General features: G+C 46.8%; 3 protein-coding genes and 1 long non-coding RNA gene across 4 annotated transcripts; 1 reads left to right on the top strand and 3 right to left on the bottom strand.

Moving 5' to 3' along the window:
• Positions 1-2,046: 2,046 nt before the first annotated feature.
• Positions 2,047-4,698, top strand: LOC100822361 (zinc transporter 8). The gene is made up of 3 exons (XM_003557312.4): positions 2,047-2,849; positions 3,048-3,197; positions 4,063-4,698. Exons 1-3 carry the CDS (start codon positions 2,205-2,207, stop codon positions 4,366-4,368), a joined length of 1,101 nt encoding a protein of 366 aa, XP_003557360.1. The 5' UTR covers positions 2,047-2,204; the 3' UTR covers positions 4,369-4,698.
• Positions 4,699-7,080: 2,382 nt separating this feature from the next.
• On the bottom strand, positions 7,081-10,557 carry LOC100832406 (cadmium/zinc-transporting ATPase HMA3). The gene is made up of 6 exons (XM_003561234.4): positions 9,999-10,557; positions 9,545-9,912; positions 9,198-9,453; positions 8,624-9,089; positions 8,345-8,550; positions 7,081-8,260 (listed from the first exon to the last, which is right to left on the bottom strand). The coding sequence occupies exons 1-6, from the start codon at positions 10,231-10,233 to the stop codon at positions 7,332-7,334; spliced, it is 2,460 nt and encodes an 819-aa protein (XP_003561282.1). The 5' UTR covers positions 10,234-10,557; the 3' UTR covers positions 7,081-7,331.
• Positions 10,558-10,736: 179 nt separating this feature from the next.
• Positions 10,737-16,508, bottom strand: LOC100822053 (PHD finger protein ALFIN-LIKE 2). Its single transcript, XM_003557311.4, has 5 exons — positions 16,307-16,508; positions 16,168-16,200; positions 15,856-16,078; positions 11,427-11,550; positions 10,737-11,337 (listed from the first exon to the last, which is right to left on the bottom strand). The coding sequence occupies exons 1-5, from the start codon at positions 16,410-16,412 to the stop codon at positions 11,083-11,085; spliced, it is 741 nt and encodes a 246-aa protein (XP_003557359.1). The 5' UTR covers positions 16,413-16,508; the 3' UTR covers positions 10,737-11,082.
• LOC112269767 lies at positions 13,961-15,847 on the bottom strand. The gene is made up of 2 exons (XR_002961731.1): positions 14,626-15,847; positions 13,961-14,511 (listed from the first exon to the last, which is right to left on the bottom strand). It is a non-coding gene; the product is annotated as an uncharacterized LOC112269767 (long non-coding RNA).
• Positions 16,509-21,365: the final 4,857 nt, after the last annotated feature.

Below are 21,365 nucleotides of genomic sequence, written 5' to 3'. Positions count from 1 at the left end.
ATCTAGGCAACAAAACAACGACTGGCTTAGCTGGCCCCCGATCGACGTCGCCTCGGTTTAATCAGAAATACAAGAACCAGCAACGGAGCGCCTGCCGTCCAAGAGATGAACGAAAGCGGCTCCTCTCGGTTTACACGCGTCCCTGTTTCCTCTTCCGCCGCAGTGTCGACACCGTATCGACATGCATGCATACAACAGCCGCCAGCCGGCGACTGATCGGTTGGCGTTAAAACGACGGCTCCTTCTTCCTGGCCAAGGATAAAGGGCTATTTCTTCGTTTTGACTTATATAAAACTCTCATTTAGTCACGGTGATCCCGTTATCTTCCAACTACAACGGTTTTTCTCATCATCACTGGTTGAATTAACATACGAAAACAAGAATAAATATAATTATTCCCTCTAATACCAAGTGACTCAAATTTGTCCAAATATGAACGTATCTGTTATTAAAATATGTCTAGATACATGTAATAGAAAGTCACTTAATATGTGACGAAGGAAGTAGATTATATAATATACTCCCTGCGTCCAACAAAGGATGTCTTAACTTTGACTAAATTTGAATGCGTCTATATACTAAGTCATGTCTAGATACATCTAAATTTTGATAAATCTGAGACATTTTTTGTTGGATTGGGGAGTAAGACAATACTACTAGATAATAGCAACATTTTCTTTAAACATATATTTTTAGTCCCTACCGACATATGAGTATTGTGCTAGTAAAAGTACTCGATTGGTGGTCCGTCACACCTATAGACTACATCAGCTCGTTGATTTGACGCAAATCAATGAGATGAAAACAAACATTATGAACTGAGATAATACATTATAGTAGAGTAGAGTACAACATTTACTCTTACGAAAGACTCGATTGGTGACAGTGATCCTTGCGAGTTAATCGCTGATATTTACTAGGGTGCCATCACTACAGCCACCCCGACCACTACCTCTATCACCGGCTCCAACCCAATCGCGCCAATGCAGACACCAAGGTGTTTACCAAACGGTGGCAATCAGGGCCTCCAGGAAGGAAGCGATGCTAAGGCATGTTTGACACCCAATCCGCGATGCCAAATGGAGGACGTTCACCCGTAGAGCACAACCCCAAGGATGGAGCATTCTTATGCTACCCTACAAATGACAGAGAACACTAACAGAACCTTATTACTCAGTAATTTGGTCCACAGGAAAGTTTTGGAGCAATCCATTGCCTGTGGAATACAGAAAGGACTTAGTTACGTTATCAATTAATTGAAGATCAAGGACATATATATTATTCACTTGGAGATTCTATCGTCCAGACATCTAGCTATATGGGCGACAAATCTTATTTTTGAAATTGTTTGCAAGTAGTAGTTGTGTTCAATCATATTTGCACAACATTACGTACCTTAGACTTGATGATCTCATAAGAAATAGCTAAGTTAACCATCACGGGCTATACTTAGTGGTTTTCGGTATACTCGCCATTTTTCGCATTGCAACATTGTTGAAGAAGGTCCTATTTCTAGTATGAACTAATTTCCAAAAAGGATGGAATATCACCAGAAATAGATATAGTTCTCTAAAAGAACAGAAATAGCATAACGTGTTCTTGTATACCCTACGGAGGGAGTAGTATACACTTGCAACCAGACGGATGAAACAGTGGTTGAACGGTCGAACCGAAAGCGTGTTCCGTTCGATCAGTTTTGAAAGTATGCTTCTATATATTGAGTTTCAGAAAAGGAAGGTCTCGAAAATACGACCATATTTTCGGAGCGCCTCTACATCTGTCGCTTAATTTAGGAACGCTTAAATGCGAGCAAAATTACCGCCTCGTCTGACCATAGTGTGTCGTCATCCTGGGTAACTTCCCCCCCAAACTCCGGCAATAAATAAAGAAATAAAGAAATCCCCCCAAACTCCGGCAGTAAATCAAGAAAATCGTACTCGAGCATGTCGTCACCGTTGGAAAATCCAACGGCAAATCGCCTGTCCTGTAATACATGGCGCGGTATATACTCATCCATGTCGTCATCGGCTCGCCGTTGACGAATTACAAAATTGCCGAGGTTTATATATAGGACCGAGATCGAAGCCCTAGCCTGGCTGCAGAGCAGAGCTTCGTCTTCTTCCATCCATCTGTCCAGTGCAGCTAGCTAGCAGAGCTTCTTCTTCCACGGTTCAAAATCGCACGCAGCAGCCTAGCAAGCAGCAATGAAGCCGAGCGCGGCGATTCTTCTCGGCGCCGCCATCGCGGCGCTGCTGCTGGTCTCGGCGGTGCGCGGCGAGGGGGAGGAGGACGAGTGCGGGTCGGCGGAGTCGGCGGCGGCGGACCGCGCGCGGGTGCGGCCGCTGAAGATCGCGGCCTTCTTCTCCATCCTGGTGTCCGGCGCGCTGGGCTGCTCGCTCCCCGTCCTGGCCCGGCGCGTGCCGGGCCTGCGGCCCGACGGCGACGTGTTCTTCCTGGTCAAGGCGTTCGCGGCGGGGGTCATCCTCGCCACGGGCTTCATCCACATCCTCCCGGACGCCTTCGAGAACCTCGGCTCGCCATGCCTGCCGTCCGACGGGCCCTGGAAGGACTTCCCCTTCGCCGGGCTCGGCGCCATGGTCGGCGCCATCGGCACGCTCGTCGTTGACACCCTCGCCACCGGCTACTTCACGCGCGCGCACTCCAAGAAGGGCGGCGGCGCCGTTGTCGACGAGGAGAAGCAGGCCGCCGCCGCCGCCGGGGAAGAAGACGTGCACGTGCACACGCACGCGACGCACGGCCACGCGCACGGGTCCGCGGCGCTCGTCGCGGCCGTGGGCGGCGCCGAGGACGACAAGATGGACACCATCCGGTATCGCGTAATCTCTCAGGTTTGTTGGTAGTTACTTGTCTCAATTTTTTTTTAATTTTTTTTCTGAACTCGGTACTGGTCTCAACTTTTTAAACGTGACAACTATTTAACCGGCCGGTGGCTAATTTACCACAGATTAATGTTGTAGGTACTTTGACGAACCTATACATTCTTGTGTGGTTTTAATCTTTTGCTTCAACGACAATTAATGTTGTAGGTCCTTGAGCTGGGTATCGTGGTGCACTCCGTGATCATCGGCATCTCTCTCGGCGCGTCTCAGGAACCGGACACCATCAAGCCGCTCGTGGTCGCGCTGAGCTTCCACCAGATGTTCGAGGGCATGGGCCTTGGTGGCTGCATCGTTCAGGTATATATTGAGAAAATCCTGAACATTTCAGTAAGCGCGTACGATTTATTACAATACCACTTTACATATTGATGGTCTAAACCATGTTTGAACGATGATGTGCATATATGTAGATTCAAAGTTGCATGACTGTCTTGCTTGCCTATTCCCAAAGAATAAATATAATCAAACAGAGGGAGGATGTAGTCTTTATGCATAGAACTTTACATGTATGGTCTCCATCAAAAGTGAAAAGGCCAGGGAAAAGAGAGTACTATGATGCTCTTACATCATGCTTGCAAAAGGCTGGAGAATCAGAGATGGATGTCGACAGAATTAATTCATGTAAAGTACAAGCAGGGGCACTTCGGGTGGCCTGGAGAAGAAAGAACAAAAGCACTATCAGTTTTTTTGGAACAGCATAACTCCAATAGGGTCCCTAAACTGAAGTTAGTTAATTAAGTACATGTCCTAAATCGTTGAAGCAGGGAACTTTGGGTGCCCTGACATAAAATAGCACAAGCAGATTCGGAACTGCATAATTCCAACAGCTTAGGATGCCTAAATTGTAAGGTAGTCACATGCATAAATCGTTGAGGCAGGGGAACTTTGGGTGGCCTGCCACAAAATAGCAGAAGCAATTTCGGAACTACATAACTCCAATAGGTTAGTAGGATGCCTAAATGGTAAGGTAGTTACATGCCTAAATCGTTGAGGCAGAGCACATGTCCATTTTTCTCTAAGTGAAACGAAGGCAGGCGATCACTGCACATTGATACAAGTAAGGACATGTCTAAAATAGCAAAACCACATGGATGCTCAGAAAAGAAACTTCTTTACTGAAATGTGCCTCTGGGCTTATTACTGACGATGATGATGGGTGCAGGCCAAGTTCAAGGCAAGGTCCATCGTGACGATGATCCTCTTCTTCTGCCTGACGACGCCGGTGGGCATCGCGGTGGGCGTCGGCATATCGCGGGTGTACAACGAGAACAGCCCGACGGCGCTGGTGGTGGAAGGCGGCCTCAACTCCGTGGCGGCGGGGATCCTCGTCTACATGGCGCTCGTCGACCTCCTCGCCGAGGACTTCATGAACCCCAAGGTGCAGAGCAGGGGGAAGCTCCAGCTCGGCATCAACCTCTCCATGCTCCTCGGCGCCGGGCTCATGTCCATGCTCGCCAAATGGGCCTGATTGTTTTTTGGGTTTTTTTTTTGCGCTGCCAAATGGGCCTAATTACGCGCTTTACTATTGATTTACAGTAGTTTGCTCCGTGACTTTTGGGTCAAGGATATATATACAGTAGTGCTTGTTTACTAGCCGGTTGGAACGATGTAATTTTCGTGCACGCTTGGCCTCAAACTGGGTTTGGAATGGAATGGCAACCGTGTAGGTTTGTTTGAGAGTGAGAGTGAGAGTGAGAGGGTGCAGAAAGTGTGCGTGCTTAATTGCTTATCTCAGAGACGGGGTGTCGACACTATGTAAATGATGAACGAAGCAGCAAGAAAGTCAGGGTTAGAGCCGGTTTGACTGAAGAACCTGCAGCAAAATTCAGCGCGGCGCTATTCTTTTTTTTTTGACGGGCGCGGCGCCATTCTCTGTAGTACTGTTTTCACACTTTACAAGCTGGGCTGAAACTACGGAGCGACCCACTTGACAGTTTTTGCGAAACATGCGCTTTTTTTTTTTTGAGGACAAGAGATTTGGCTCCTATGAGGTTCTGTTCAAGGAATTGCTGTAAAAAAAAGAGCTGTTCAAGCGATTACAATTTCATTCCATCGAAGGCAAAGAAACGATAGGATTATTACTTTGAAACAGCACGATGAACCGGAAAGGGTCCAATTCACACCCTGGAGTATGAAAACCGTACAGGAAAAGAAAATTCAAAAACTGCGCAAAAAAACTTGGAAAAATGAAAATTAATTACCCAGCCTCTGCAAGTCTGCATACAACATGAAAAACGACCAAACCCAAAAACTAAGAAAATTGCCTAAGTTGCGGTTGAGGAGGGCACGTGCCTACTCAAGCATTTTTGGTCACTTGTGCAGCTTAAAGTTTCATTTCGACTTATTAGAAATGAAATGAAGCAGACATGTGCTCTTCTCTCTACTCTCTGCTACTATGTCTTGGGAAAGATAGAGAAGCAAACCAAATAATATGCAGAATAGTATAGAATTTATTTAAAATATAAGATTATGAGTAATTGTCGCTGTTATGTGCCAGAAAGTTGAAAACACCAAGAATTTCGTTACACCATCCTCCATGTAGTCCAAATCACTCTAGGGTTATTTGTTGAAAATTGTTTTGTCAATCTTTAATATTAAGCACCCCTTTACAAAGATGTGCTTTTCTTAACTTCCACCCAACTAATCTCACCAATTGTCATATTTTGTATGTTTTCGGGGATTGTATGAATATCTACACTTAATGGCAATTGCTCTTCTTAAGAACCATTAGACTCGTCAAATTGCGTGTCCTTATAAATTTCAACAACCTTTGAGTTGTCAAAAATGCATTTGACTGATAATCAAGAATTAAACCCCCGGTACGCATTTAGGTTAGAAGTTAGCATGCTTGTGCTTCTTGTCCAATATGTAGCATTTGCCTCCAAAATATTGGGAAGTAGGTGATAACGACAAGTACAGGGTATCGGGGCAGTCTTTATGGACAGTATTTTAGCCCAATTTATAGCTCAACAGACATGCAACCAAAGAATGTCAGTAAGACTTACCAACTGGAGCGTCAATCCAATCACAAATGTGCTTAAAAGATCTAAAACGTGTTTATGAGAGTTTGCAATTCAAATAACCAAAAGCAGTTCACAGAGAAAAACAATGCAACAATTCCTAGTTTTCACCCAAACCGATTTAGTGAAAATAAAATAGCAACTTTGGGATTGCATTCACACGATCCATCTCACTTCCCAGAACGACCGCATCACGTGGAGATGGACAACTGCGGGTCTATACGGCGGCGGCCTCCTACAGGGCCCAATTCCAATGCTCTTTCCCTGCTTTCTCCGTTGGCAAGATTACGAAGGCGCAGAGGGAGCCCAAGTGCAACTTCTTTGCTTGGACTTTGGTCCACGGGAAAATCCTCACTGCGCACAACTTGGCGATCTGGGGTTGGACTCACAATCCGATCCGTTAGCTCTGTAGGATCCACCTGAAGACTGTCCTCCACATCTGTAGGGATTGCAACTTCACCTCCGATGTTCTTAGCGTCATACAGAGATGGAGCCAAGCCACGCCGATCATCGACACCACGTCCAGTCCAGATCCATCAATGATCACTGGGATTCCCTCATCTTTGGCCTTCAGAAGAAAAAAAAAACGCAATAAGAGTGGACACTTCATCTATGTTTGGTGGGGTATTTGGAAGGAGCGGAATAGGAGGATCTTTGGAGGGAGAGCTCTCCCTACTCTTGACGTGGCTCATTTGATTTGGGAGGAGATCCAAGGCAGATCCCGGGCGTGCTCTTCGGACCCGGAAGATTAGGCTTTATTGCATGCTTTTTCGTTTATTTTGTCTCACCTCCTCTTCCCAAGGTCCCTTTCTTAGGGCCCTTTGTACAGTTATTTCTTCCTATCTAATCGAATGACGGAGTCGACCGTTTTTTCTCTCAGAAAAATAAAAAAGCATGATTCAAATGTTTGACCAATCTCAAAGGATAGAACGATGTTAGTTGGAGCGATTTGACTTGTGTAATCAGCCTGGTGACATAAAAGGTCAAAACACATGTGCATGTTGCAAGTATTTTGAGTCACCTCACAAAGGGTAAAAAGGGATACAACCTGCTTGTGGGTCGATTCTCGACTTATTGTCACCATTTTACTTAATGCATTACTCTGTACTTTTGTACCTTATTTCCTATTGTGTCGTGGATTCGCTTGCTTAAGGGAGCAGTTTTGTCTGATTTGTGTGTATGAATTTATGACTAAAAAATGTCTGTCTGAAAAATACATCATTTTAAACACTAGAAGGATGTCTATCGGGGGGCTATCACTTTCACCCTACCATCAACGGGCGCCATTTTGGTGTACAATTTCTTAGCTGTCTATTTGGCCGGAACAACATCGTAGCGATGATGCGCGGGTCGATGAAATAGGCCTGACCAAAGTGCCGCATCCAGTAGCCTTGCTGCTGCTGCCGCAACATCAGGCGTCCGCTCCGCCTTTCGCAGGCGCACACGCCGCAATCTTCCTCACTTCCTCCGGACGCTCGTCGACTCGAATAATGTCGATGGCAACCGAACTCTCAGGAGACTCGTTTTCCCTGTGACAGCAATGGCATTTCTCTCTCCCACCGCCACCACCTGGTCTCTCAACAACAACCGTAGTACTAGCAGCGTTGGACGCATCATCGGCGTTGAGCAGCAGCTGAGCCCTTCTCATCTCCAGCGATCTCGCCGTGGCACGGCAAGCCTCCTCCTTCTTCTTCTTCCCACCTCCCCCTCTGTTCCCCTCCCCCAGCAGCCGCATGCTATTGAGCACGACGAGCAGGCACGTCCCGACATCAGCGAGCACCGCCGCCCAGAGCGCCGGGGTCCAGGCGACCGCGAGCACTAACACGGCGGCCTTGATCCCCACCGAGGCCACCAGATTCACGGCGATGGTCCGGCGCGCGCGCCGCCCGAGCCTGACGGCCTCGGGCACCCTGAGCACGTCGCTGGACATGAGCGTCGCGTGGCTGGTCTCCATGGCGGCCGCGGAGCCCGAGACGCCCATGGACACGCCCACGTCCGCCATGGCCAGCGCCGGGGCGTCGTTCATCCCGTCGCCGACCATCATCGTCGGCCCCGCCCTCGCCTTCAGGGCGGCGACGAGCCGCACCTTGTCCTCCGGGAAGAGATCCCAGTGGAGCTCCTCGAGCGCGCCCCCGAGCTGCTCCTGCGCGTGCGCCGCGGCTTCCGCGCTGTCTCCCGTGAGCATTACGGATTTGATGCCCATGGCTGTTAGTTCCTGAATCGCTTCTGCCGCTCCGGTCCGGCAATCGTCCGAGAGGGAGAACGCCCCGACGAGGTCCCCGTCGCAGATCACGTATCCCACGGACACGCCTTTCAGATCACCGTCCTTTTTCTCTGGAACTGTCAACGTCGACACAAAGTTGAGTTCAGTTGAGTCAGTTTCTTCTGAAACAAAACATCATTTTTCAAGCAGCAAGTGTTCACCTGTGTGACACGATCCCCTTGCCAGGGCCGCCCTCTTGTTTCCGATGTAGATGTGCCTTCCATGGATCTCTCCATAGACGCCCTCTCCGGGAATCACGCGAAACTCGGCGACATTCTCCGGCTTTGGCTGGATAGATTTGGACCGCGCGTACTCCACAAGTGCAGCCGCCATTGGATGGCTCGATTTGCTCTCGATGCTTGACACCCTGCAACAAGAAATCATCATTTCACTTCACACACATGAGTTTCAGGGGTGAAAGTGGAAGTGAACATATTTACCAGTAAAGAAGGTGGGTGATCTGAACCTTGTCCGCGACCACATGGAACGCGGCGATGCTGAACTCGCCTCTGGTGATGGTGCCGGTCTTGTCGAAGGCGACGGCCGTGATCTCCCCCAGGGACTCGAGGACGTCCCCTCCCTTGATTAGGACACCCATCCTGGCCGCCGTGAGGAGCGCGCAGAAGGTGGCCACGGGCGTCGACAGCACCAGCGCGCACGGGCACGCGCTCACCAGCAGCACCAGGGACAGCCTGAACCACCGCTCCGGGTCCCCTGCTCCCAGCAGCAGCGGCGGCAGCGCCACCCCTGCCCCCATGACCACCACGGCTGGCGTGTAGTATTTCGCGCAGGAATCGATAAGCCGCTGCGTCTTGGACCTGCTGTTCTGGGCCTCTTCCACCAGCTTCTCCATCCTGGCCACCGTCGAGTTCTCCGCAAGAGCACTTGTCCTCACGGCAATGTAGCCTGCAAGAAAGGGACCAGATCAAGAACATGGTTGCCTTGGCCTTGAGAATTTTGTGTGCAAAATGTTACGGAGTACTACTGTGGTCTGGGAATCCACTTTGAGATTACCATCCAAATTGAGGGTGCCGGCCCAGACCTCGGACTGCGGCTGCTTGGGCACCGGGTAGGACTCCCCGGTGAGGCTCCTCTCGTCGACCTCGCTCTGCCCGTCCACCACCACGCCGTCGACCGGGACCACCTCGCCGGCCCTGACGGCGACGACGGCGCCTACACCGATGTCGCTCACGTTGACCACCTGACCCGTCTCCGCGAGCACTGCCTTTGGCGGGATCATGCTCATCAACGACGACATGCCGGCGCTAGCCTGACCACGCAAATTAAGGTCAACATAGGATTCCGTCCAATCAAAAGTTTCTGAAGACCTGGAGTTCTGGAAGAGGCTCGTTCTTGATTACCTTGGTGCAAGCCAGGGTCTCGAGCCATTCGGCGGTGGTGAAGAGGAAGACGATGGCGCCGGCCTCAGTGTAGTCCCCGAGAGCGGCGGCGCCGGCGACGGCGATGAGCATCAGGACGTTGATGTCCAGCGTGAGCCTGCTGGCGGCCGCGAAGCCCCGGAGCAGCATCGGGGGAGCGCCGACGAAGGCCGCGGCCAGGGCCAGCCACTGCAGATGATGCAGGGGATCAGGGAGGAGCCAGCTCAGGGAGGACGCCAGGAGGAGGACGCCGGAGGCGAGGATGTACGGGCTGGGCCACCGGCTGATGATCCCGCTGCTCCCATAGGCTCGCACCGACGCCTCCAGGCCTGCCCCGTTCAGAACCTTCACTGCCGGCCGGCGCAAAGCGCCAGTTCACAGCAACGTTAGAATTTTGTTGGTTTAGGCTTGAAAGTAAAAGAGGGAGTTTTAGTACCGATGTGGGACTGGGAGACGGCGGCGGGGTCGTGCTGGACGACAACGGTCCTGGAGGGGACGACGACGGACACCGTCCTCACGCCGGCGAGCGGCGAGAGGAGCCTCTCCACGAGCGCGACCTCCGCCGAGCAGCACACGCCCAGCACGTCCAGGTATGTCTTGTCCCACTGCGTCCTCCCCGTCAGCAGCAGGCTCTCCTCAAGCGCTCCCCGACGGAGCTCGCCGCCACTCATCGTGACTCGAACCGATCGAGGACGACGATCCGAGCCAAGAAACGCGACCAAAGGCAAACGCCAAACGGGGTATATAATTGAAGTCAACGAAAGAATTGAGATGAGGATTCGGAGAGGAGGTTTTGCTGCACAAAGCACGCAATGCTCCCCTCACGACCGCGACGGGTGACACTGACCCGGGTGAGACGAAAAATTTGTTTGAAAATTTGTTTCTGGTTGAGCAAACACACCTTCACGCTCTCATTGGCACCTTACCGCCAACTGGTAGGTTGACTGCTACTCAAAGGATGCTCCGTCTTAGAACTTGGAAGAGCCATGACAAGTTAAACCCAGGTTTTGATCTGGGTTAACATGCAATTCTGCTCAATCAACCCATACCTGGACCAGCAATGTATTCATGTCATCCAATAAGAAGACACCTACAGAACATCTCACGTAAAAAATAAACCAATTTCGCTGGAAATTCCTTAAAAGGGACTTGAGAACGAAACGAGTAAGACTAATTCGGCTGGAAACTCCTCGACTCGAAGCACTAACACAACGCAGTCAATACAGATATACCAAATAAAAGAAAAAAACGAATTTACATACCAAAACAAGATGGCATGGACAAATTTCTTCTAAATTAACACTACAATGCACAGTCGTTCGTATCTCAAGGAACAACCACAAGAGCAATTGACCAGTTTATAAAACCAACTATTTCTGTATGTCTTTCCAACATCTAACACAACAGCGCATAATGTCTACAAGCAACTCACATCTGCTGGAAACCGGGACTAGAGGAGAAGAGTATTGTTTCATTGATCAGCTGAGTCAGCAACAGGGAGGCAGCACCTTCCATGGTTTTTATTGCCTGCTTTTCTTGGAGCTGCAATCAGGGCACTTGTAGTGCTTTATATGCTCCGCTTTTGCCGGAGTTATCCTCACACACTTGCCATGGAACCACCGCTCACAAATGTCGCACCCGATCCAGAACTCGCTTGCATTGTAGCGACCGCTGCAGGTTCCGCAAAGGGTTTCGCTGTGTTCATCGTCATCTTCGTAGGCGACATCAACAGCCACTGGCCTTGGGTTCTTTGTCTGGACATCATTATTTGCTCGCTGCATAACGAAGTTAGGTTTCAGTTTGTAGGAAAACAACTGGATAATGTTTTGACATGAGAAAGAAAATAGGAATATTAAAATGGCACCTTCGCTGAGTGTCGGGATTTGCCACTGTTATCGCCACCAGATTTATTATCCCTCCCATGCTTCCGTTCAGACAATGACTCAAGCACAGTGGACTGGTCATTTATCATGCTGAATAAGCGCTTCCTGAAACAAGAAGCAAAGTCTCAGTTCCAGGCAAGGGTTCAGTTAGAGTTTTGAAACAAGTATAGCTTCTATAGTGGGCGGCCGTTCTGTTTTGATCTAGTTGTAGTTTCTACTTTGTATCGCACTAAACTGAACACACACCAAACAAACAAGATCAAGATCAATCAACAAATAGTCACCTGTCCTGCCTGGGAAAAGCAGCAAACTCGTTAAACTAGGGCCTTTTTTATTCATGGTCACTACTGTTGTAGTGTATCTTGTCAGGGGAAGCTACTGCTTCTAAGACAGCTCCACTTCCTCGTCTTACTTCTTTACTTGTTCACATGAAGTAGAGTCGATAGGTCCGAATTTGTCAAAGCGAAAGATCTGATCTAACGGAAATCCAAAATATTGAGTGCAGCTGATATGTGGCGTACTATTAATCATGATATGATAAGTCGCATCCAAAAAAAATGATGATGTGCGTCATGGCAGTGACTTTAAATCAGACAGAGAATCCACGACACCAAGTAGTCCACATATAGCGGTGGTCTTTATTTCTACATGAAGCATATCTAAGAAGGGTATTCATTAGGTATTAGTTTGTCAGCAATCTAAAAAGACTTTGAAGGACATGACAATTAACCTAAACACAACAGTTCTGTAGGGGTGAAAACGAGCGGATTCCGTAGGAAGACAGTGCTCAAAACCCTATTACCACATTTTGTGCTTGGATTCAAAAGCCGGAGTGTATAGCTGTTGGATTTGGATTGGCAATTACAACCAATTTCACCGCTAGTTCTTTTGCTTTCAAAAGGTGTATTCTGCAGGGGTACAAAAGAAAAGATGACAGCCAAACATGGAAAATTAATTGACAAGTACCCAGCAAAATGTATTAGCAGGGCACAAGTCAGGAAACTATCCTTGTGTACTGACACAATTTTCACCATGAGATATTGATGCTAATAGTATGCCCAGAGGAATTGGAAATTAGGATATGTTTGGATTGCAGCCAATATGGACCACGCCAATTTTTAGGTCATGACCAAACAATTTGGTCTTTGTTTGGATGGCTGCTAACTATTTGGCATACCAATGCCCCTTAGCCAACTCTATTTCATTTTTTGGGCCAAAGTTCTAACTCATGGGCAAGCAAAACAATGGCCAATTTTCTGGCTAGCCAAATTTTTGGAAGGGCAGGTTTGGGCTCAAATCAAACATACCCTAAGGTCAACAAAAATTAAAGAATGTTTCCAGGTGAACACTCCAGAGTGCCTAAGATTAAGAATGCCCCCTTTGTTTTCTGGAGGTGATTAAAAAAACTGGATCTGCAAAGGGGTAGGCCACCCCCCAGGCATTTGCATTAGAAGAAGACCTTCTCACGCAGGTCGAGAAACCCCCGAACCCCTGCCCCACACCATACACAGCGGCACCGAAGCCCGTGTGAGAGTGGGCAGGCCTTAGATCTGTGCTTAAGGCGTGGGGCAGACGAGAGGATTTTTTAACCCCAACCTGAAATTCACTCCCACGGGGAGTCGAACTCAGGACCTGAGTGCTACTAGAGTTGTTCCTTAACCATTACACCAAGTGCTCGTTCGCAATGGAGTTGCCCCTTTGTTTTTTTGGAGGTGATTAGTGTACAGATAATTAATAAATTCATGCTTCACTATAGGTGGCTCTAGGAAAGTACAGTGAACATAGAGACAGGGCACAAGCGCATAGTTTAGCAATATAGTCCCTAATGCAAAAAAGGAAAGTACAGTGAACATAACAAAAACCATCACTTCAGCTATGGGGAAAAAAACCCAAGGGTGTGAAGAATATTTAATCGTTGGCTGGCACAATAAAAGGGAAAGCATGTATATACCAAATTGGCACAAATGAAATAGTAGGTCATCAATAAAGTATCTAAGGAAAAATAATATGATGGTTGACAAATAGAATATCAAGATTCAGCAAAAGCATAAAAGTAAGAAAACAAATTTTGTAAAAGAATTAAGGGTACAAACACGAGATGATTAACAGAATTAATATGACACTGCAAGCACTGTTTGAACATCTTGTGATGTGCCTATTTGCAGAAAACATAAAAGAAAGGCCTTGCTATCCATTAGTGCAACCAAACTACACAGTTTACACAAACAAGACTTCTAAACATTGCTCTTGATTATGCAACAAAATCGGCAAGCTCTTTCTTAGGAAAGCTGACCTGTAAATTTGAATAAAGGAAAGAAACAACATTTTATGCAGCAACACAAACAGAACTAAGAGAATAAACAGAACTAACAGGCATACCAAATAGGGGACTTATAAGACCTGGTCTCTTTACTCATCAAGTTAGACTCCACTTAATAACTGCCACCTGTCTAGGGTAATCTTGAAAATTAAAAGCATACCATGTTTGGTTCATGCGCAACGTAGCCCGACCAAATCAAGCAAAATTTGGCTTACCAATTTTATGGCCAACAATTCTTGAGCCAACAATTGACGGGCAACGGATGGGTATATACTCATTGACAACCAAATTTTTTGCAACAAAGCAAACAAGCACCAAATTATCACGGGCTGCCAATATTTTCACATGGGTAGCTTTGGCTCAAAACCATATACACCCATAGTCTTCCTCCGAAGACTCTATCCAACCTATTCCTGACCCAATATGGGTACCGAGCTCGCCTCGTACGCACCATCCTGGCGGCAGCCACAGAGATCACAAAGCATGTGCTCCAGCGCCTCCTAGGCAGCCTCCGATCTATACCACTTCGCGATTCACTTAAATGCTCCACGCGCTGTCATACAGCACCCATCTCCTCTAGAGTGCCACCAGCACCAGGTCATGACCTATGACTCCCACAGCCGACAATCAGCACCATTTGTGTTGCATCTAAGACGTCGCCATGTTATCCGTGGACCACCATGCAGCCAAGATCTGCCACACATGTGTACAACATAGAGATGTGTGTGTTGCATCTGCATCAACCTCTAGGACGACAAAAGTATATTGTTCAGTGTGCACAGTTCTTTTTGTAGTCTCTATAACATAAATTTCAAGAGAAAACTAAGAAAGAGATCATAGGGGAAGGGTAATTTTTGTACCAGTGATGCAAGATCAACAATAACTTGTTGGGTATTCTGGAGGAGGTGATTTTGTACCGGTACTCCAGTTCTGGGAAGAATACATAGGGGAAGGGTAATTTTTGGGAAGAAGAAGACCACCATATTCTTTACGATTCACATCGACTGGTATCATTCTATAAGCAAGGCCCAATTTGATGAGAAAAATGAACTAGACTTAAAGGATTCCTTTTTTTCCTTTTAAGCCTTCTATGATAACCATAGGACAAATTGAAGTTTGTGGTATGATGAATACTCCCTCCGTCCCTAAATTCTTGTCGTGGTTTTAGTACACGGAGGGAGTATTAGATAACACAATAGGATTCTACATGCATTTCACAAATTTTGTTGTCTCAAATTTCAAACACCTTCACTGTCAACTTCCCAAAAACAGGTATATCACAAAATATCACCTGAAGCATCCAAACTGCTGAAAAGCAAAGAGCATGAAAACTCAGGAATTTTCCATCATCCAAACTCCAAAATACTACTCCCTCCGATCCATATTAATTGTCTCAAATTTGCCAAAATATGGATGCAGTATCTATGCCTAAAAAATGTCTAGATACATGTAATATTTAGACAATAAAATTAATATGGATCGGAGGGAGTAACTAGTGACCACAGACATCATGGCGCCTTTTCGATTTCTCACCAAATAAACAAAGTCAAGCATAGCAGATACTATCAATCTTTGAGCACAATCTGATATAAATGTGAAGAGTATAAGAACTCTACAAGCCAAGATCGCCGGTGCCAAAAGACTTAAATGACGTTGCAACCATCAAAGGCAAAGGGCTGTTATACATAAAAGGGAGGAGAAACAAAGGAAAAACAGAGACAAAGAATAAAGCTTGCATACACAGTGCGAAACATGGCCCCATAGTACACAGCAGAGAGAGAGAGAGAGAGAAAGAAAAAGGAAAAGGGGCAACAGAACGAAGGAAGCATAAGAAACATGTGCAACAGCCCAATCACACACATGTATCAGTTGAGGTTAAAATAAAATAAGAGATCAATAAACCCCACGCACAAGCACTAGAAGAGCATTACGCAATCAAGCCAAGAATCTAGATCAACATTATCCATCAGAATTTTTCTGATCCCTCCAAGAAGTTATCTTTCCAATCGTAATGGACATTCAGAGCAAAGATTTAAAGAGACTTAAGAGAAGGGCAAGCTCCTCCCGATCTGATGAAGGCGGGGCCGTACCTGTCGTTGGCATTGAGGCGCGCACCGAAGAAGAAAGCGACGGCCAGCAGCCACGAGTCGGCGTGGACGGCGACGAGCGAGAGCCAGTCGCGGCGGTTCATCCCGTCCCTGGCGAAGTTAATCCCAAGCGCCGGCTCGGGCATCTCCGGCGGCACCTCCTCGGCCGGCAGCGCGACCTCCCAGCTGCCGTTGGGGTATCCGTACAGGCACAAATTCTCCTTCTCTGCGCACCAACCAAGAAACCCAATCAAAACCCACGAAGATTGGACGAAACCCACCATTCCGAACCTCTCAGATCCGATCCGATCTTACCTGGGTCGCAGAACCCGTAGAAGTCGTCCACATCTGCAAGAGCCAAGAGAGCACACGGGGTGAGGCGCCGTCGCAGTTAGATCCAATCTGCAAGAGAGGAAAGAGACAGCGAGAGGGGGGCGTCGCTTGTGTCGCTTACCGACGGTGAGGGCGCGGACAAGGGCGGTGCGGCGGTTGGAGAAGTCCTTGTAGATGTCATCTACGGTGCGAGGAGTGGGCGAAACGGGGGCGGGAGCCATCTCCATCGGCAGAGGCGACGGCGGCTCGGCGGCCGGCGGCGCAGGCAGCAGTGTCGGCGCCTCCGGTATGAGGCGAGCTCAGGTCGGAGCTCTGACACTGGACGGAATTTAAGGTAAAGGGGTGCGGTCCACGGGGGCGTGACCTGGTGCTCCGACCGTGGCCTGCGTGGGACACCAAAGGTGGGACCCGTCTGTCAGTTCTATGGTGCATGGGCGATGGGCATTCGGAAGTGTGGGGTCCGGGAGACATTATTTCCGGGTGAAAGTGGTTAGGATAATTACTTTCCGAATTTAATTTTATAGAATACGAGAAGAGAAATTATTATCCGGTCTTATACGGTATCTATTATCTATTACAATATATTAAATTGAAATCGGTGGTGATGGGTGGGGGCCGTTGGTCGGTGTTGGTCAGTCAACTTCATTAAAATTACAATCAATATGCCAGGTTTAGATTTACCGAAAGTTATCGTACGGTTCAAATTTGTCACAACATAATACGAACAGTCCTAAAATAAATCAATCTCCTTAGCATGAAATCCAAAATTCTTCGTATCCATCTCAGTATGGAAATCAATCCGAACCCAAACAAAAAATCTTGGTATCAATCTCAGTTTGGAAATCAATCTAATCGAAAAATCAATGTCCAGACTTCGCCTCCAACGACTCGTGCTTGATACACTTTCCGTTGTTCCGTAGCATTGCACGGGTTCTTTTGCTAGTATGATATAGTATGAGCATTATCCAGAGGATACCAGATTATCCGATTGTAATTTCGGATAATCCGACCCCAGTAAGTCGGATATTATCCGTTTTACCAACATGTTACATGCAACCCCCTAGTCCAGACTGGTCGTGCAAGAAAGCCCATATCAAAATATATCCCAACCTACTTCTGGTGTGTTTTCTTGCCATCTTAGCCATGATTTGGGGTCTAGGCCCAACATAAATGATGACTATGAACTTGTTTGTTATTACTACTATGCACGCACTATCCGTTCATCATTATCCGTTTCCGATTCGGCATCGTTCCGCTACCGTACCATATATGTTTTCGTGTCCGAATATGTATCCTCACTGTTTCCGAATCCGATAAAAAATATGGAATAGGATATGGTATGAGCATTATCCGTCCGAATCCGATCCGGTTTCACCCTTAACAAGGCTGGAGTCAGAGCATCTCTACAACATTTCGCATTTCGCCACACGCTCTTGGAATAATCGTTATTTTATGGTTTCGGATGAAAAAAATGGATTCAAACAGATTTCCCACATTTTGAAACCTCGAAATACTAAGACTTACCATAGGAACACCTCTCCACACGTTTTATTCCCACAGTTCCCATGACGGAATTTTTGGTGCCTCTTGAAGGCTTGAAAACTATTGGTGCGATGGAGTTTTAGCCCACACGTTTCCATCCGCTCCTGCCGCAGCCTACTGCCGTAGTTTTTTATCACCACCGACAAGCTTTTTTGTCATTCGTTGCGCCCATCCCACACCTCTGGGATCTCGCGACCCGTCAGGTCCCTTCTGCCCGGAATTGACCCGAGCTCGTGACCACCATTAATCCAGCGTGTAGTTCCACGGGGTGGCTCAGTTCGGCCGTCGTCACGGTAGCCAACCAGATCCGGCTGCGTAGCCATGACGTGTCGTCGTCACTGATTTGTCAGGCCTCAGTGTGTCTCATCCGATGTTCTACAAAGCTTGCTCCGGTCGTCGATTCCCATCACAACCCGAAGAAGAAGAGGAATATTCGGTTTATGGTAAACATTTGCGGGATTTGTTTCTTTGCAGCCTGTGGGATATCATAAAATAGTTTTAAGGTCTATCTTATGTGGAGGGGTCTACTAGAGATGCTCTTCATACCCGGTGTTAATAAAAATGCACAATATTGTAACACCATCTAAGTACTAACTGTCATCTATCTCTCTAGGTTGTCATGTTGCGTCGAAGTCTTGCGGTTAAGATTTATGTGCGGTGTAGTATCGACTCTGTAACGCCCTTCGAAGATGGGAATGAGGTCTTCCGGTCACGCTTGCTACACTGGTTGACTTTGTTCGCTTTGGTGACTATGGTGATGGTAGCTAAGTTGGCTTGTATGTTGGGTTCTTTGCTTTTATCTTGGTGTCGTGTGGTCCTTCGCCTTAGTTGTGATGCTCTAGCAATGCATGTGTTCTTTTGTTGTGGTGATGACCGTCGTGTAAGCCATCTCTTTTCTTCTCGGATGGTTGTTATTCATATGTAACTCTTCTTTATATATTTGAAACAATGATGTTGTCTTTTGTCAAAAAGAAAACGAACTGTATATCATATATCAAATCGCAACAAATGATCCACAAAACAAAAGAATTACACCATGTAGGTCATAATCATGTAGGACAAATCATATGTTCGATAAACAATAGAGTACATCGAGAGATCGGATACAATCTACCACAAACCCATGACCGAGAGGTGAACTACTCCCTACTCATTGGAGACACTACTACAAAATCACTTATTTTCTGACGCGTCAAAAACCTGTAGTCTGCCGCAAATGGGATGTGTCATTAATCAAGTGTCAGAGATGACTCGGGAACTTCTGATGTGTCGGCAAGCGTCAGAAGTAGGAAAAACCTACTGACGGTTCTTCCAGGACACGTGTGAGGACTAGTCTTCTCTGAGCCTCATTGGTCATATCAGGGTACTTTTGCTGACTCTTTTGGGCCTAAAGAAGCATCAGAGCTAGTTATCTTTGACACCTCCTTAAACAAGAAAAGTCGGTGATGGTTCTTATGAGAGGAAAAGAAGTTACATCTGTCGTCTTTTTTTTCTGTCAACGTCAGAGTCAACCATATAATTTTAATTTAAATCACAGGGAAACATTGAGCCAATATGAATGTCATTCATTGCATGCAAGATCTGCTACATTTCATACAAGATCGACCACATTACATTGCAGACAAGATCTGTTACATTTCATATAAGATCAACCACATCACATTGCATTGCATACAAGATCTGCTATTTCATACAAGGTACACACGTCAGATCGTTGTGGACAAGATCAAGAAGCGCCTTGATATGTCGGCAACATCATCCATGAGCACGCCGAAGAAGGCGAGGTGCGCGGCCCGGGGAAGAGGAAAGAGGAAGATGCTTATGGTGGTGGAGGTAGTTAAGACGCTTACGAAGTAAGAAAGCGTCAGTAGAAATGAAGCGTCAGAAGTGTGGAATTTCTCTGACGCTTCTCTGAGGTAGGTGTCAGAAATATCTTTTGTTGCGGCCTCCTGGATGCTACATGTGACAATCTTTAATTATAAGAAGCATCAGAGATAAGAATCTGCACTGACGCTTTTTAGTTTTGCGTCAGTGGGGAACTTCCAAGAATAACGGATTATGTAGCAGGGAGCGCAACAGGAATCGATGAATGGGGTGAAAATAAGGCTCTGGAGGCATTCCCCTCCAATTCCGTCCTTGCTGGTGGCAAAATTTATGGTAGTTTTTCTCTCTATTATTTTCACCTTCTTCCTGATGACAAAAAAAATCAAAGAGTGATGAAGATGTAGTCCAAAGGGCGAAGGTGGCGGCCACTAGTGGGCCCCATGCGCCCCTGGTGCGGCCTAGGCCCAGGCCACCTGAGGGCCACAAGGCACCCTCCTCCGTGCATTGGTGTCGTCCTTTCGACGTGGACCTTCATGTTTAGTTCAAAAATCTCATCCTTACTTTCTTCGATTTTTCCTTGCACGGTAACTTCCTAAAATAAAATATAAAAATGAGGAAGAACTGGCAGATGGCGGTTAGAAACATTTTAGTCGATAAACTTACAAAAATTGATAGAACAATCAAAACAAGGATGAAAATTTCAAAAGGAACATATACATTTTTGGGGCTGGATTAGTAAAAAACTTGCGAGTGAAATCTGTTGGTTAACGTGCAAGTGAAATCCTGGGTCACGTTCCCGCGTAACAAGTGTGCATGTGCTTGTTGCCATTACTGCACTGGGGCATCAATGGGTTACTCCGGGAAGGCATTGTCCACGGATGCGGACGCCGCAGAACAACTAATGAAAAACTAGTCCGGTGGATATTTTCCGCAAGGAGATGCTATGCGTACTACTCGTGTCTCTCCGGATGTTTGTCAACGAGAACTGTTATCCGCATATTGGTGCCTCTGACATTGCGTGCAGCCAAGATCATTCAGGCGATGTTAATTGTAGTATTTATAAAGTCATTAACTGCTATTTGAGCGTGTAAAAGAAAAATTAACTCCGCGGCATTCAGTTAAGGACCTGTTGGATGTCTGACAAGGAACCTAGTTCAGTTAACGACCTGTTGGATGTCTGGATGTTACAGTTTAGGGGACGCCAACGAGAGCTTGTGGCTGTTGGCGTCGCTGTCCTCTGCTGGAGCATCTGGAGATGTCGGAATGGTTTTTATTTTAAGGGATTAGTACTTAAAGAACCTACTAATAGTCTGTTTTCTGTTTGTCACTGGATTAATTTTTAGGCTGGGCTACAAAAGGAAGCGGACTGTGATAAGCTCAGGGATGGCACATCCAGGCTATCAAGGTCGCGTCTGATGTGTCTCATGCTCATAGCGCTTGGAGGGAGGCGACGATGAGAGATACAAGCTGATGCACAATACCAAAAGAAGAAGCCATCGACATGTCTGTATCTACATGTCGTCGACCCAGTGCCTTTTATATTTCTTGTTAGAACCTTTTATGGTTTGCTGGAGTATTAGTTCATAATGCCCAGCTATTGTAATCTTTCTTTCTGTTGGACCTCTATCACACATACTATTGCGGTTTCATTAATGAAATCGAGAGCTGAGCTCCTTAATTCTAAAAAAAAATAGGAACCTCCATTAAACAATAAAGGTATATTATGCAAACACAAATCTGCATTTTTGGCATCTTACCATATTTTATTGGATTTGCACCGAGAATATTTTAATTGCATATTCTTCTCTTATTTC

This window comes from Brachypodium distachyon, chromosome 1 (genome assembly GCF_000005505.3).
Source record: "Brachypodium distachyon strain Bd21 chromosome 1, Brachypodium_distachyon_v3.0, whole genome shotgun sequence".
NCBI classification, from domain to species: Eukaryota; Viridiplantae; Streptophyta; class Magnoliopsida; order Poales; family Poaceae; genus Brachypodium; species Brachypodium distachyon.
This window is presented reverse-complemented; position numbering and strand designations above follow the sequence as displayed.